The sequence below is a fragment of the Diaphorina citri genome, unplaced genomic scaffold (genome assembly GCF_000475195.1).
Source record: "Diaphorina citri unplaced genomic scaffold, Diaci psyllid genome assembly version 1.1 scaffold477, whole genome shotgun sequence".
Lineage (NCBI taxonomy): Eukaryota > Metazoa > Arthropoda > Insecta > Hemiptera > Psyllidae > Diaphorina > Diaphorina citri.
The window spans coordinates 53,491-66,353 of record NW_007377912.1 but is presented as its reverse complement, the minus strand read 5'-3'; the positions used below and the strand labels follow the sequence as shown (position 1 = coordinate 66,353).

Here is a 12,863-nt window from a genome sequence, read left to right as displayed (position 1 = left end):
TTGATAATCGAACTGGGAAGATGGGTGGTTTTATATACCTAATCCGAATTATTTCGAGGGAGAGGATAAGTATTGGCAAATATTGCCTTTGTCGTTACGGGTAAAGAGCTAACCTTGGATCCCTGGAGTAAGTGTTATCTATTTATACAGTTAGGTTTAGGTAAGAGTAAGTTGTAGGAAGATGAGATTTTAGTCAATTTGATTCTTGTAAGCGCTAGGCCGCGGGTTCGATTCCCGCCCGGGGCGGATTTTATCCTGATGGGATAATGTTCGTTCTCGGAACGGCTGGCTTTCTCCTATCCTGTCTTCCTTCTCTCTTCTCGCGCTTACAAGGCAGACGCACTACCAACTAAGCTAACTAGGCTGGCTAACATTATGTTTGAGCCAATCCTTTTTTTTTTATTATTTTTTTTTTTTTTAGAGGTTTGACAGAGGGAACTGTAACTGCTATGGTCTTATCGTCCCGAAATCGAAGAGAGAAGGAAGACAGGATAGGAGAAAGCCAGCCGTTCCAAGAACGAACATTATCCCCTCAGGATAAAATCCGCCCCGGGTGGGAATCGAACCCGCGGCCTAGTGCTTACAAGCTAACTAGGCTGGCACATGAATTCTTTGTGGTAAAGCAGAGAGCTTTTTTTCACAACTTTTGTGGGTTCCACAGGATTACTAAGTGCCTCCTTTACTATAAATATTCTCATTCATTATCAATCTTTTTACACTGGTAATGCCGCCACTGGTTGATACTCAATTGTCCCCATGAGGCTGAATGCACCCTAAACTACAAACATAGAGCAAAAAAGAAAAAACTTTCACCCTGTTGGGAAGCAAACCCAGAACCTCTGATGTGCAAGCCTAGTGTGATACCCACTAGGCCACGGAGGTTTTGATCCAAATAATAGGTTATTTTAATAAATCATTTTTTCAATTGAAAAAAAAAAAAAAAAACACACACACTCACTCACCCATTAACTTCTGGTATACGCATGAAGAGTCGGGCAGGTTGGATGACCTCCTTCTTTGACACTTTCACCATGACACTTTCTATGGCCGGGACCAATGATTCCCAGTCGAGTAGATCTCGCACTTGTTCATCGGAGAGAAATAGGGGTGGCTGATTTGGTTGGGTGGAAGAGATGGCTGATCCACAGGTTGAACTGGACATGGTGCTGTTGTCTATTGATTAAAGGAGAAGTAGTTAGGGACATCTCTATATTGTTATAAAAGTTGTCTTTTTAAATAATTTTTTTTTTTTTTTTTTTTTTTTTTTAGTGTGCAACACTAACATTACCTACCATAAAGTCACTGTTGCACTCTCACAGGCGACAGTGGTTTTTTCTTGAAATCACTGTCACACTCTTGCACTTCACAGGAATATTGAATTTGGCTTGGCATGTAAAGTGTTAAATTAAACTAGTTACCTAAGTAGGTAGGTATTTGCTCCATACTTCCCACCCCAGAAATCTATAGGTACCTAGGTATTCTAAACAAAAAAGGTTTGTTCTTGCTGTATGGTTTTCTCCTATCCTGTCCTTCTCTCTTGAATTTTGGGAAGATTAAAACCTAGATTGTTAGTTTAGAAAAAAAAACTATTAATGTAATTATGATATAAATAAAACATTACACACCTGGCTTAAGTACTGCGGAATTTACCCCCACACTAAACAGTATCACCGTGACGAGATATAAACCTTTTGGAATATCATTCATTTTGCTTAGAGAACCAAGCATATCAAATACCTTAGTGCTATTTTGCAATCAAATGTCAATCAATTTTTTTTTTTTTTTTTTTAGTGTGCGGCACTAACATTACCTACCATAAAGTCAATGTTGCACTCTCACAGGCGACGGTGGTTTTTTCTTGAAATCACTGTCACACTCTTGCACTTCACAGAAATATTGAATTTGGCTTGGCATGTAAAGTGTTAAATTAAACTAGTTACCTAAGTAGGTATTTGCTCTATACTTCCCACCCCGGGAATCTACAGGTACCTAGGTAGGTATTCTAAACAAAAAAGGTTTGTTCTTGCTGTATGGTTTTCTCCTATCCTGTCCTTCTCTCTTGAATTTTGGGAAGATTAAGACCTAGATTGTTAGTTTAGAAAAAAAAAAACTATTAAGTAATGTAATTATGATATAAATAAAACATTACACACCTGGCTTAAGTACTGTGGAATTTACCCCCACACTAAACAGTATCACCATGACAAGATATAAACCTTTTGGAATATCATTCATTTTGCTTAGAGAACCAAGCATATCAAACCAAAATTGAAAATGATAATGAAATCAAAATAATATTACCAAGTTTGTAACTAATGGTACAAACACTAAGGCACAACAGAACACACTGACACTTGAGAAGTTATTGACTGAGGTTTTGCATCAGAAAATTGCCTGTCTACTGTCCTATATTTGATTTATTGCCAAATCTGATAAGGAAATCAAATTGATGCCATATTAAAATTAACAAACTTGCTAACCTTCAAGTCACAAGCACCATGAACTTTGGACACAACCTCTGTTGCTGTTGGTTTCATTGAAGAGCTCATGTTTACGAATTTATTTCGGTAGGTTGACATGAGAAAAAATTAATTTTATGGAGAATAGTTCAAATCATTACCAATGATACATTTGATGTCTTTTGCCCGAGCTTTTCAGCTTCATTTTTGTCAAGCACAAAGTTTGCCCAGGTGACAGAACTGTGAATGCTGTGATACCTCTGAAGGAAGTCTAGTTGTAGTTGTGCGGTATTGCCCCATAAAGATACATCAGTTAGGTGATTAGGTGACTCTAGCTCAAAAGAATAAAGATAAAGGAAAAAGAACCTTATAATTTGGTTTGATGTTTTTTTTTCTTTTCTTTTCTTTAATTCTTTTGGAAGTTTACATTTTTAAAATTTTCCCGGTTTCAAAAAATCCCTTTCCGGGGAAAAAATCAACCAATCACGAGGCCGTATACGTCTCTGTTCGAATATTTTAAGTAGGGAACAAACTCATTTTTACCGCGGGAGATTTCAAAAAATAAAAAGTAACCTGTTCGAAAAATTTGGAAAAAAGGCAAAAAAAAACTTTTTTCTTACCTCTGAAAAGGTGATACTGGTGATAGTGGTTTTGATAAGCTGATAAGGTTTTGTCTATTTAACTCGACAAATGGTTTTGTAGATTAGGTACTTACCTACTTTCGAAGAAGAAACATCAAAGAGTGAAAATCACAAAAAGAGAAAATTGAAAATCACAAATGGGTGGATTCTGAAAGCCAATAGAATTTTGTGTTGTTCAATCCCTTATAAACTACTAAATTCGTTCCTATGAAACAATAATGGTAAGTAGAAACGGAATCCTTGGTAAGTAATTCTGTGGAATAAGAGTTTTTCTTGACAGTAAGCTTTTTGTATGCTGAAAAATTAGTCTGGATTTTTCCATTTACATCAACGGATAGGTATTGTCAATTCTTAACAAATGTTGATGAAAATTTCTTCATTATAAATTTGAAAGAAAAGTGTAGGGGTATAAAGTGCACCACTTGACAAATATCTACGTACCTGGTGTGAGAATTATCATTTTCCTACGTATAATATCAAACAGTTCATACTAATGTACATGGCACAGAAAGGATAGGATTGGGAAACCAAGGACGAACAAGATCTTACAAGGAGAAATGTAGGAAATCTTTTATACAAGGAATTCTATAAGGATGGGCAATGGGCATTACCAATGCGAATTTTTAAGGGATTCACTGGGACTTAATCGCAAACCATCTCGGGATGAAGTTGAGTTCTAGATTCTCAATCGATATAAACGAGTAGTCCGACATGATACGTTGTTGTTGTTGTTGTAGCGGCTTCATCTGAAGCCGAATGGTGATGGCAGAATAAAGAAGGGACTTTTTTTTTCTTTTCTGCCATACCCCTTGATACGTAACGACAACCCGTACTAATTTCTCCGCATTCACATTTCACTGGCTCCTTGGACAGGTGAGCAATCTGTCTAAATTGTCACACATCAAGTTGAAACTCCTACTGCAGACAATCGTGAAGAACATCCTTGCCGGAGAAGTTGACTACGAGAAAATTCAGAAGTTTACTGCTGATGCCAAATTTAGTGAGTTATTATTTATTTTATTTTTTTTTTTTTTAGTAATACTTGGCTACATTAGACTTGTGTGGTCTGTGTCATACCACGACCATACTGTAGTATGTCTCTTAGATTGACTATACTGTAGTATGTCTCTTAGATTGACTAGAATAAACACAAAGTAACTTTCTGCATTGCAAGCAATTGTACTAACCATGTTCCCTCCCGCAGCATTTGTTCCCCAAGATTGGTGTTGACACCCAGTTTTTATTTCTTTCTTTATTTTTATTATTATTATTATTTTTTTTTAATTGGAATTTACCCCAGGACTTTTTACCTCTGTGCCAACCGTGTAAGAAAAACTTGTATTATTCTATTACAGGTGACACAGAAGTGAAGGGCTGTGTGGCAGCACTGACATTTCTTCTCAGCAACAGTGTTAAATTTAGTGTTGAAGCATCTCATCTGAATAATGAATTGCAGCAAGTGAGTGAACCAAACTAATAGACTTATGTTGGATTTCACTATTTATTCAGTCCTTAAAACTCTTGTTAAGCTAACAACCAGTTAAGTTCCATTTAATTTGTATTGGCTTAACAGGGCTGTTAAGCTAACAGGCTGTTTAAGGCTGGTGAAAACCACCATTAATAGAGTACCTATTGTTAAATTTGAATTTTAGAAATCCCAGAAATACAGGCCAAAGAATTTGCTGAAATACAATAAAAAAAGCCCTTAGAGGGCCCAAAGGCTCCAGCCTAGTTAACTTGGAGTGTAGCACGTCTGCCTTGTAAATCGGTTCAAATCCCACCCAGGGCGGATTTTAAAAGGTTTGTTCTTGGAACAGCTGGTTTTCTCCTATTCTGAGGAGAACTTTCATAATTTTTGGGACAGTAAGACTCCAGTAATTACAGTTTCCCTCTATCAAAAAAAAAGCATTCCCCAGTTTGAAATTATTATTATTTACAATACTTTATTTTATTTTGAACATTTTAAATTACAATTCAATACAATAAATTGAAAAATAGAGACAAAGAAGGGGGGGGCTATTTATAATACCTAAATATAAGTTTGGTACTTTTTAAAGAGTTCTTAATAAGATAAACCACCCAAGAACAAACTTTTTAATGGAATCACATTAATCTTCTTCTTCTTCTTCTTTTACTCTACCTTATCCCAATTCAATTTGGAGTCGGCGTTTCCATCTTGTATTCTACTCCTCCATTTCCGTCTATCAAATGCTTCCTCTTTTCTGCATCCCTTCTCTCTAAGGCCCTCCTCCACTTTATCTCTCCATCTCATTTTCGGCGTACCCCTTCTCCTTTTGCCCCCTATACCTAAACTCTCTACTCTCTTTCCTACATACTCTTTAGTATTCAGCATAACGGTGAAATTAATATAACCCATTATCTTCCCCCCAGATTGGTTTCCCTAAGGAACATGCCCAAGTCATCACCTCTGCCTTCAAAGACTCTTACTCATCACTTAGCAACCATTTCATTTCTTCCATCTTGAAAATCAACGCCATATCCTCCATCAAATGTTCACGAATCAACGAGAACTATGTCAAACTTGTTCTTGGGTTGAGTAACGGTGGGAACCCAAGTGGGTCTGTCGGCAACAGTGGAACGGCAAATGGGATGGATTCAACGAGTGATGTGGTTAGTCATACATTTGTGTTGGGTGAGAAACAGTATACTCTGCTCCTACAAGAATTGATAAGTGTTCAGAAGAGAATTGAAGAAATGAGTTCCTCATGAGATAAATTTAACTCAGAGGTCATGTGACCCTGAGGTTTGTGGGGTCAATCCTCACTGCTTATGATCTAATGGCCCTAAGGCCGGTATTATGGCAGATTCCTACAGGATATGATTTAATGAAGAACTACATGCCACTCTTGCAAGAATTGTACAGTGTTCTTAAGAGAGTAGAAGAAATGAGTTCCTTGTGAGGTGAAAAACCTCAGGGGTTGTATAACACTAAGGTATGGGTTTGGTAATCTATGGTCAGGAAATTTTGATTGTCTTTCCATTTTGATTTTTATCACAGTACAAACTGCTAACCGTCTAGTGATGGGTTTTACCCTTGATTCAGGGACAAGCTACCCATGTCACATTAATGTCACCCAGCCTGAGTGAGGCCAGGAAAAGCCAGCAGCACACAATTGCCCAGCTGGTCGAAAAACTGGGCATTTCAACTGCTGAATAAAACAAGAAAATAAAGTGTAAATTTAGAATTGTTCGCAATTTAAAATGTCTCTTCATTTGTTGCTATATTTATATTAATTTGTATATAAATAGAAAAAAAAATCCATGATAATACATCATACAATTCTCTGTACATTGTTTTTTGTACCTAATAAAATAAATACATGATTATTCCAGTTATAAATCATAAAATAAATAATTTTATGTTCTAATATTGTAGTTAAATATTCACAGATCACGTGTAATGGGAGTTTGTACAACTGCTAACCGTCTAGTGATGGGTTTTACCCTTGATTCAGGGACAAGCTACCCATGTCACATTAATGTCACCCAGCCTGAGTGAGGCCGGGGAAAGCCAGCAGGACACAATTGCCCAGCTGGTCAAAAAACTGGGCATTTCAACTGCTGAATAAAACAAAATAAAGTGTAAATTTAGAATTGTTCGCAAATTAAAATGTCTCATTTGTTGCTATATTTATATTAATTTGTATATAAATGGAAAAAAAAATCCATGATAATACATCATACAATTCTCTGTACATTGTTTGTACCTAATAAAATAAACACATGATTATTCCAGTTATAAATCATAAAATAAATAATTTTCTGTTCTAATATTGTAGTTAAATATTCACAGATCATGTGTAATGGGAGTTTGTACAATCTAAAAAGGGACGAAAAAGAGTACACATCCTTGGATCGAGTTGAAATAAGGAAATAAAAAAAGAACATCACACGACTTTTTTTTATTGTTTCCTTAGAACCGTTGCACTAATCTGAATCGAAAAGTTTCGAGTTCTTAACCAAAAAGCTTCATTCCCCATACTTGTGAACTACATACCAAATTTACAAAGTTTGTACAAAACCAAATAAGTAATAAATAAATAGAGAGTATTTTACAAATATCTACGTACCTGGTGTGAGAATTATCATTTTCCTACGTATAATATCAAACAGTTCATACTTGATATTTGTCGTAGATCAGCTTGGCAGTGATCACGTCCTCTGTAGCCATGCCTGAAATAAAAATAGAATCCTTTGCAAAATAACGTGGACTGTAGTCTTGTTTTAATATGCTCCTCTGTGCGCACAGCTGTTACCTGAAATGTATCAACAGTTACCTGAAAGAGAGCAGGTTTTTGAGGCCAAAACTTCAAAAATGCGGATTTTTTGCTATATTTTAAAAAGGCGGGTGGACAGAGGACAAACATATAAAAAGGAGGACATGTCTGCCAAAAAGCGGACGTCTGGTAACCCTATGCAGGATTGCCCTGAAATCCAGGGTGAATTTCTGATGGGATAATATTCGTTCTCGGAACAGCTGGCTTTCTCCTATCCTGTCTTCCTCCTCTCTTCGATTTCGGGACGATAAGACCATAGCAGTTACAGTTCCCTCTGTCAAACCTCTTAAACCCCTTAAAAAAAAAAAAAAAAAAAAAAACGAAAAATAGGGGAACTTCGCCCAATAACGTACCCATCGAATGGAACACGGTCAGGGGGTATCGCGCGTCCCTCGTCAGGTTGGCCGCAATGAGGCCTCCAACCTCGCCTACCATATTGGCCGGCACCTGCTCGTAGAGGCCTTTAAGCTCGCCTCGGGCCGCGGCCTCCGAGTCGAAGAATATGGAGGAGTGAGAGTAGATGGCAGCGTCGAGTTCTGAGTGGTGATTTAGACCCGCGCCCACGGCTGAAATTAAAAAAAAAAAAAAAAAAAATATATATATAAAGTTTTTTAAAAAAAAAAAAAAAAAAAAAAAAAAAAAACTAACAAACAACAAACAGAAAACAAAATAATAATAATAATAATAAAAGAAGAAGAAGTCTAAACAAAGTCTTGAATATTTAAAAGGTAATAAAGGGGAAAAAAGACCCGTTTTTTCTCTCTTTTTTTTAATGTAAAGAAAAAAATTATTTTGTAGATATTATTCTGTATAATTTGTATTAATAAATACACTCGCACACCCGTTGTATTGAATGGTTTTTTTTCCTGTAGGTTTATCTCCATTAAAAAGTTCGCCCCAGGCGGGAATCGAACCCGCCACCTACCGCTTTGAACTCACCATTGATATGAGCATCTTTCTTCTTCAGCCACTCGTACTTGAGCACAGGCACGCTGGAGTAGGTGGCGGTGACCAAAATGTCGGCATCGCGGGCCGCATCTTCCCCGTGTTCGTAGGCTTGGACCGCGGGCACTCCCTCACTGGTCAGCTTTTCAACGAGGCTCTGGGCCCCCGCGTAGCGGTGGTTCCAAATAGTAGAAGAAAAAGAAAAATTCCGTTGGTCCTCATTTTTCCTGCTTTATGACTTTGAAACATCACACAAGTAAGCGCAACTGATCTATTCTCAACAAATGTTGATGAAAATTTCATTATAAATTTGAAAGAAAAGTGTAGGGGTATAAAGTCCACCACTCAATAAGTAAATACCTAGCTAGAAATTAAATTTTCAAGTGTATCAATTATCAGGTGTTCTATGTTAAAATGTTCACAGAGGTTCAAATTTTGTGGGGATGATGATTGCCCTGACTGGCTCCTTGGTTTATATCGTCCCTAAATCGACGAGAGAAGGATAGGAGAAAGCCAGCCGTTCCGAGAACGAACTTCATCTGTAAATTATAAAATCCACCCCTGGGCGGGAATGGAACCCGCGATCTAGCGCTTACAAGGCAGACGCGCTACCCACCAAGTTGATTAGGCTATCTATACCTACCTTGTTTAGACTGCTGGGGGCTCCTTGGACAGGTGAGCAATCTGTCTAAATTGTCACACATCAAGTTGAAACTCCTACTGCAGACAATCGTGAAGAACATCCTTGCTGGAGAAGTTGACTACAAGAAAATTCAGAAGTTTACTTCTGATGCCAAATTTAGTGAGTTATTTTTTTTCTTTTTTTTAATACATTTTTATTTTGTAGCAATACTTGGCTATGTGTCTGTGGTCTGTGTCATACCATGACCATACTGTAGTATGTCTCTCAGATTGACTAGAATAAACACAAAGTAACCTTCTGCATTGCAAGCAATTATTCTAACCATGTTCCCTCCCACAGCATTTGTTCCCCAAGATTGGTGTTGACACCCAGTTTTTATTTCTTTATTTATTTTTATTTTATTGGAATTGAACCCAGGACTTTTTACTTCTGTGCCAACCGTGTAAGAAAAACTTGTATTATTCTATTACAGGTGACACAGAAGTGAAGGGCTGTGTGGCAGCACTGACATTTCTTCTCAGCAACAGTGTTAAATTTAGTGTTGAAGCATCTCATCTGAATAATGAATTGCAGCAAGTGAGTGAACCAAACTAATAGACTTAATAGAGTAGGTACCTAAGTATTGTTAAATTTGAATTTTAGAAATCCTAGAAATACAGGCCAAAGAATTTGCTGAAATAAAAAAAAAAGCCCTTAGAGGGCCCAAAGGCTCCAGCCTAGTTAACTTGGAGTGTAGCACGGTAATAGTAGTAGCCTACTGCTGGAGTAAAGGGACTTTTCAGTCCTATGCGAGCAGTATAAATAAGCACTATTATTATTATTATTACAGTAAAGGAGAAAAATAAGCTCAAGAGCCCCTCTAAATACGGCCCTGGGTGGTCAATTTCTATGCCTCTGATGGTATTGAACCCATGCTCTCCTGTTTACCCGGCGAGTGTCTTGACCACTATGTCACGGCAGGTCTTTTTCACTTTATCTCTCCATCTCATTTTCGGCCTACCCCTTCTCCTTTTGCCCCCTATACCTAAACTCTCTACTCTCTTTCCTACATACTCCTTAGTATTCAGCATAACAGTGAAATTAATATAACCCATTATCTTCCCCCCCAGATTGGTTTCCCCAAGGAACATGCCCAAGTCATAACCTCCGCCTTCAAAGACTCTTACTCATTGCTTAGCAACCATTTCATTTCTTCCATCTTGAAAATCAATGCCATATCCTCCATCAAATGTTCACGAATCAATGAGAACTATGTCAAACTAGTTCTTGGGTTGAGTAACGGTGGGAACCCAAGTGGGTCTGTTCGCAAGCCTTACACACGAAGGGGACTTCTACTTTGATCTCGACCGGTATCCGTACGATGTTCAAACACTTGGAGCAGTTGAAACTCTTCTCCTTGGGCGCATCGAACTCATCCAGCCCCTCCTCCTCGTCTTCCTCATGTAGGTTATGACACTTGTCAACATGCTCCTGAAGGTCCGTCTTCTTCTCAAATATCTCCGGACACTTGTCGCAGGGGATCGGCTCGTGCGTTTTGATATGCGTGCGCAGATTGGACTTCTTCGTGAACAATTTGAAGCAAATGTCACACTTGAAGGGGTTCACGTTATGCGACACACGCAGGTGTTCCTTGAGCACGGATTTCTTCGGGAAACCTTCGTCGCACATGCTGCACTTGAACGGTTTGACGCCGTGTACTGTGCGCATGTGCAGACTCAGCTGCGTTTCCTTCTCGAAGGTTTCGTTCGGACAGACGTCACATTTGAACGGGTTCACCCCGTGCTGGAGTTTCAGATGAATGTACAAGTTGGACTTCTGACTGAAAGACTCCGTACAGATGGAGCACGCGTGCGGTTTGCTATTGGTGTGTATTCGGAGATGAATATTGAGCAGGGCTTTCTGGGTGAAACTTTCGAAACAGACCGAGCAATGGAAGGGTTTGAGTCCGTCGTGATTGCGCATGTGCCGATTCAAATCATCCTTCCTTGTGAAACACTTGGGACACATCGTGCAAAGGTACCGCTTCGACCCCTCATGAATCTTCATGTGTCTATTGAGATCATCTTTCCTCGAGAAACATTTGGCACACATCGAGCAGAGGAAGGGTTTGATGCCGTTATGAATCCGCGAGTGTCGGTTAAGATCGGACTTGTTCGTGAAACAGATGTAGCACACATTGCACTGGAACGGCCGAATACCGTCGTGTATACGGAGGTGAATGTTCAAGTTACTCCGCTGAGTAAAACTCTCACTACACACACTACACTGGAATGGTTTGATACCCTCGTGCGCGCGCATGTGCCGGTTGAACTTGACCTTATCCGTGAATGTTTTGGAGCACACGGAGCAGAGAAACACTTTGACTCCGTCATGAATCTTCATATGTCTATTATACTCGCGCTTCACGTAGAAATCAAACCGGCACTGCTCACATCGGAACACCTTATTCTCACTGTGGCTCTTTAAGTGTCTGTTCAAATGCCACTTGTCCACAAACGTCTTCGGACATTGACTACAAGTGAAGCTCCCCTCACCACCTTCGCTCTTCTCGTCCCCGCTCCCAGCCTCATGTGTTCTCAAGTGATTCGTCAGCCTGTTTTTGCGCGCGTACCTTTTCGGACAAATATTACACTTGAACTTTTTCACCATTTTCTTTCCCGAACTGTTTTCATCGTTTTCAAAATCTTCATCCTCCTCGTCGTCAGAGTCTTCCGAAGCACTTTCCTCTATCACTAGCTTCTCGATGTCTTTGCTTTCCTCCTCGTTGGCGTCTACGTATTTACCCATCATGGACATGACATCCATTGCACTCATCTCGTCACTCTCCGACGGTTTTAGAACTTGCTCTCCGTTTTTAACGTTTTTCAATTCTTGTAACGATTCGGGCAGTTCCTTCTTTTGTCTACTCCTGAGTAGATCGTCTTTTTGCATTTGCGGTTGTGATAACTGACAATCTTGCTGATCAACCGCAGGACTGGTTGGTAGAGGACTATAATCCTTTGTGTGTCCATGTTGATTGACATTTGTATTAGGAACCTGTTGACTCATTTGACCGTGTTGCAGTTGATGTTGTATTTGATGTTGGGTCGGTTGCATCTGATTTTCATGTCTTTCATTGTTCATATTCTCTATTGAATGCATTTGCTGCATTGGGTGAGGTAAATTGTTTCTCTGTTGCTGATGCACTTGCTGAGATGGCATTGTTGTGGGCGGTTTTGGTGGAACCTGCTGTAAATCTATTACATTTGAAGACATTGGTTGGGACAAAAAAAAAAAAAAAAAAAATATAGTATTCTTTACTTAAGGTGTTTAGTAATAATAATAGCGTTTATTTATACTGTTAGCATAGGACTGAAAAGTTAATGATAATGATAATAAATAAAACTAGTCCATCCATCACAATTGTTTTATGTTTCATTTTCAGAATGGTGAAAGATTTCCATCAGTTGAACAATCACACTCAAATCAGGAAACTGCTCAAAGTGCTTGGCCAAGACTTTGCTGTGTCGAAGAATCCACAGACCAAGAAAGGAGGTCTCATCGGACTCGCAGCCATCGCTGTGGGATTGGGAAAGGTAAGGGGAAAAAGTAGTTTTCCAAAATTTTCAATAGCTTTTTTTTCTTTTAATGGACTGATCTAACATTTAAACCTATAGTGCTAGTGCATATTTATAGTTACTGTTACTGTTCATATAAGACCAAAGGGTTCTTTAACCCAGCAACCTCAGTGGCCGAGTGGGTATCCCACTTTAGTGTGTCCAGATCAATGTGACAGAAAAAAAATAGGCATTGTTGCCAAACACGTCACATGTGCAATGGTAGAGAATCTCTAAAAGGGGAAGCTATATTGCACAGTGCTTCCTCCGACAGTGAAACA

General features: G+C 38.7%; 3 protein-coding genes across 3 annotated transcripts in view; 1 reads left to right on the top strand and 2 right to left on the bottom strand.

Moving 5' to 3' along the window:
- The window catches only part of LOC103509244 (uncharacterized protein P11E10.01), an 8,054-nt gene extending 5,193 nt beyond the window's left edge, over positions 1-2,861 (bottom strand). Inside the window, exons 1-3 of the mRNA XM_026823631.1 lie at positions 2,621-2,861; positions 1,626-1,711; positions 963-1,173 (exon numbers count right to left, since the gene is read on the bottom strand). Coding sequence (XP_026679432.1) covers positions 963-1,173; positions 1,626-1,711; positions 2,621-2,664 — 341 coding nt within the window. The 5' untranslated portion in view covers positions 2,665-2,861. The remainder of the gene's footprint in view (positions 1-962; positions 1,174-1,625; positions 1,712-2,620) is intronic.
- A 457-nt stretch (positions 2,862-3,318) lies between these two features.
- Positions 3,319-6,215, top strand: LOC103509243 (COMM domain-containing protein 4). The gene is made up of 4 exons (XM_008473840.3): positions 3,319-3,343; positions 3,936-4,100; positions 4,456-4,559; positions 5,492-6,215. Exons 1-4 carry the CDS (start codon positions 3,319-3,321, stop codon positions 5,828-5,830), a joined length of 633 nt encoding a protein of 210 aa, XP_008472062.1. The 3' UTR covers positions 5,831-6,215.
- A 1,020-nt stretch (positions 6,216-7,235) lies between these two features.
- Positions 7,236-12,863, bottom strand: part of LOC103509242 (zinc finger protein 502) — a 26,000-nt gene continuing 20,372 nt past the window's right edge. The window contains exons 3-6 of the mRNA XM_017444104.2: positions 10,247-12,093; positions 8,338-8,500; positions 7,752-7,964; positions 7,236-7,294 (exon numbers count right to left, since the gene is read on the bottom strand). Of these exons, the coding sequence (XP_017299593.1) occupies positions 7,236-7,294; positions 7,752-7,964; positions 8,338-8,500; positions 10,247-12,093 (2,282 nt within the window). The remainder of the gene's footprint in view (positions 7,295-7,751; positions 7,965-8,337; positions 8,501-10,246; positions 12,094-12,863) is intronic.

Excerpts from the sequence above, each read along its gene's own strand:
- LOC103509243 (XM_008473840.3), top strand. The coding sequence starts at position 3,319 with ATGGTAAGTAGAAACGGAATCCTTG. Across the intron at positions 4,101-4,455 it reads TACTGCTGATGCCAAATTTA|GTGACACAGAAGTGAAGGGC; the intron begins GTGAGTTATTAT and ends ATTCTATTACAG. Across the intron at positions 4,560-5,491 it reads TGAATAATGAATTGCAGCAA|ATTGGTTTCCCTAAGGAACA; the intron begins GTGAGTGAACCA and ends TCTTCCCCCCAG.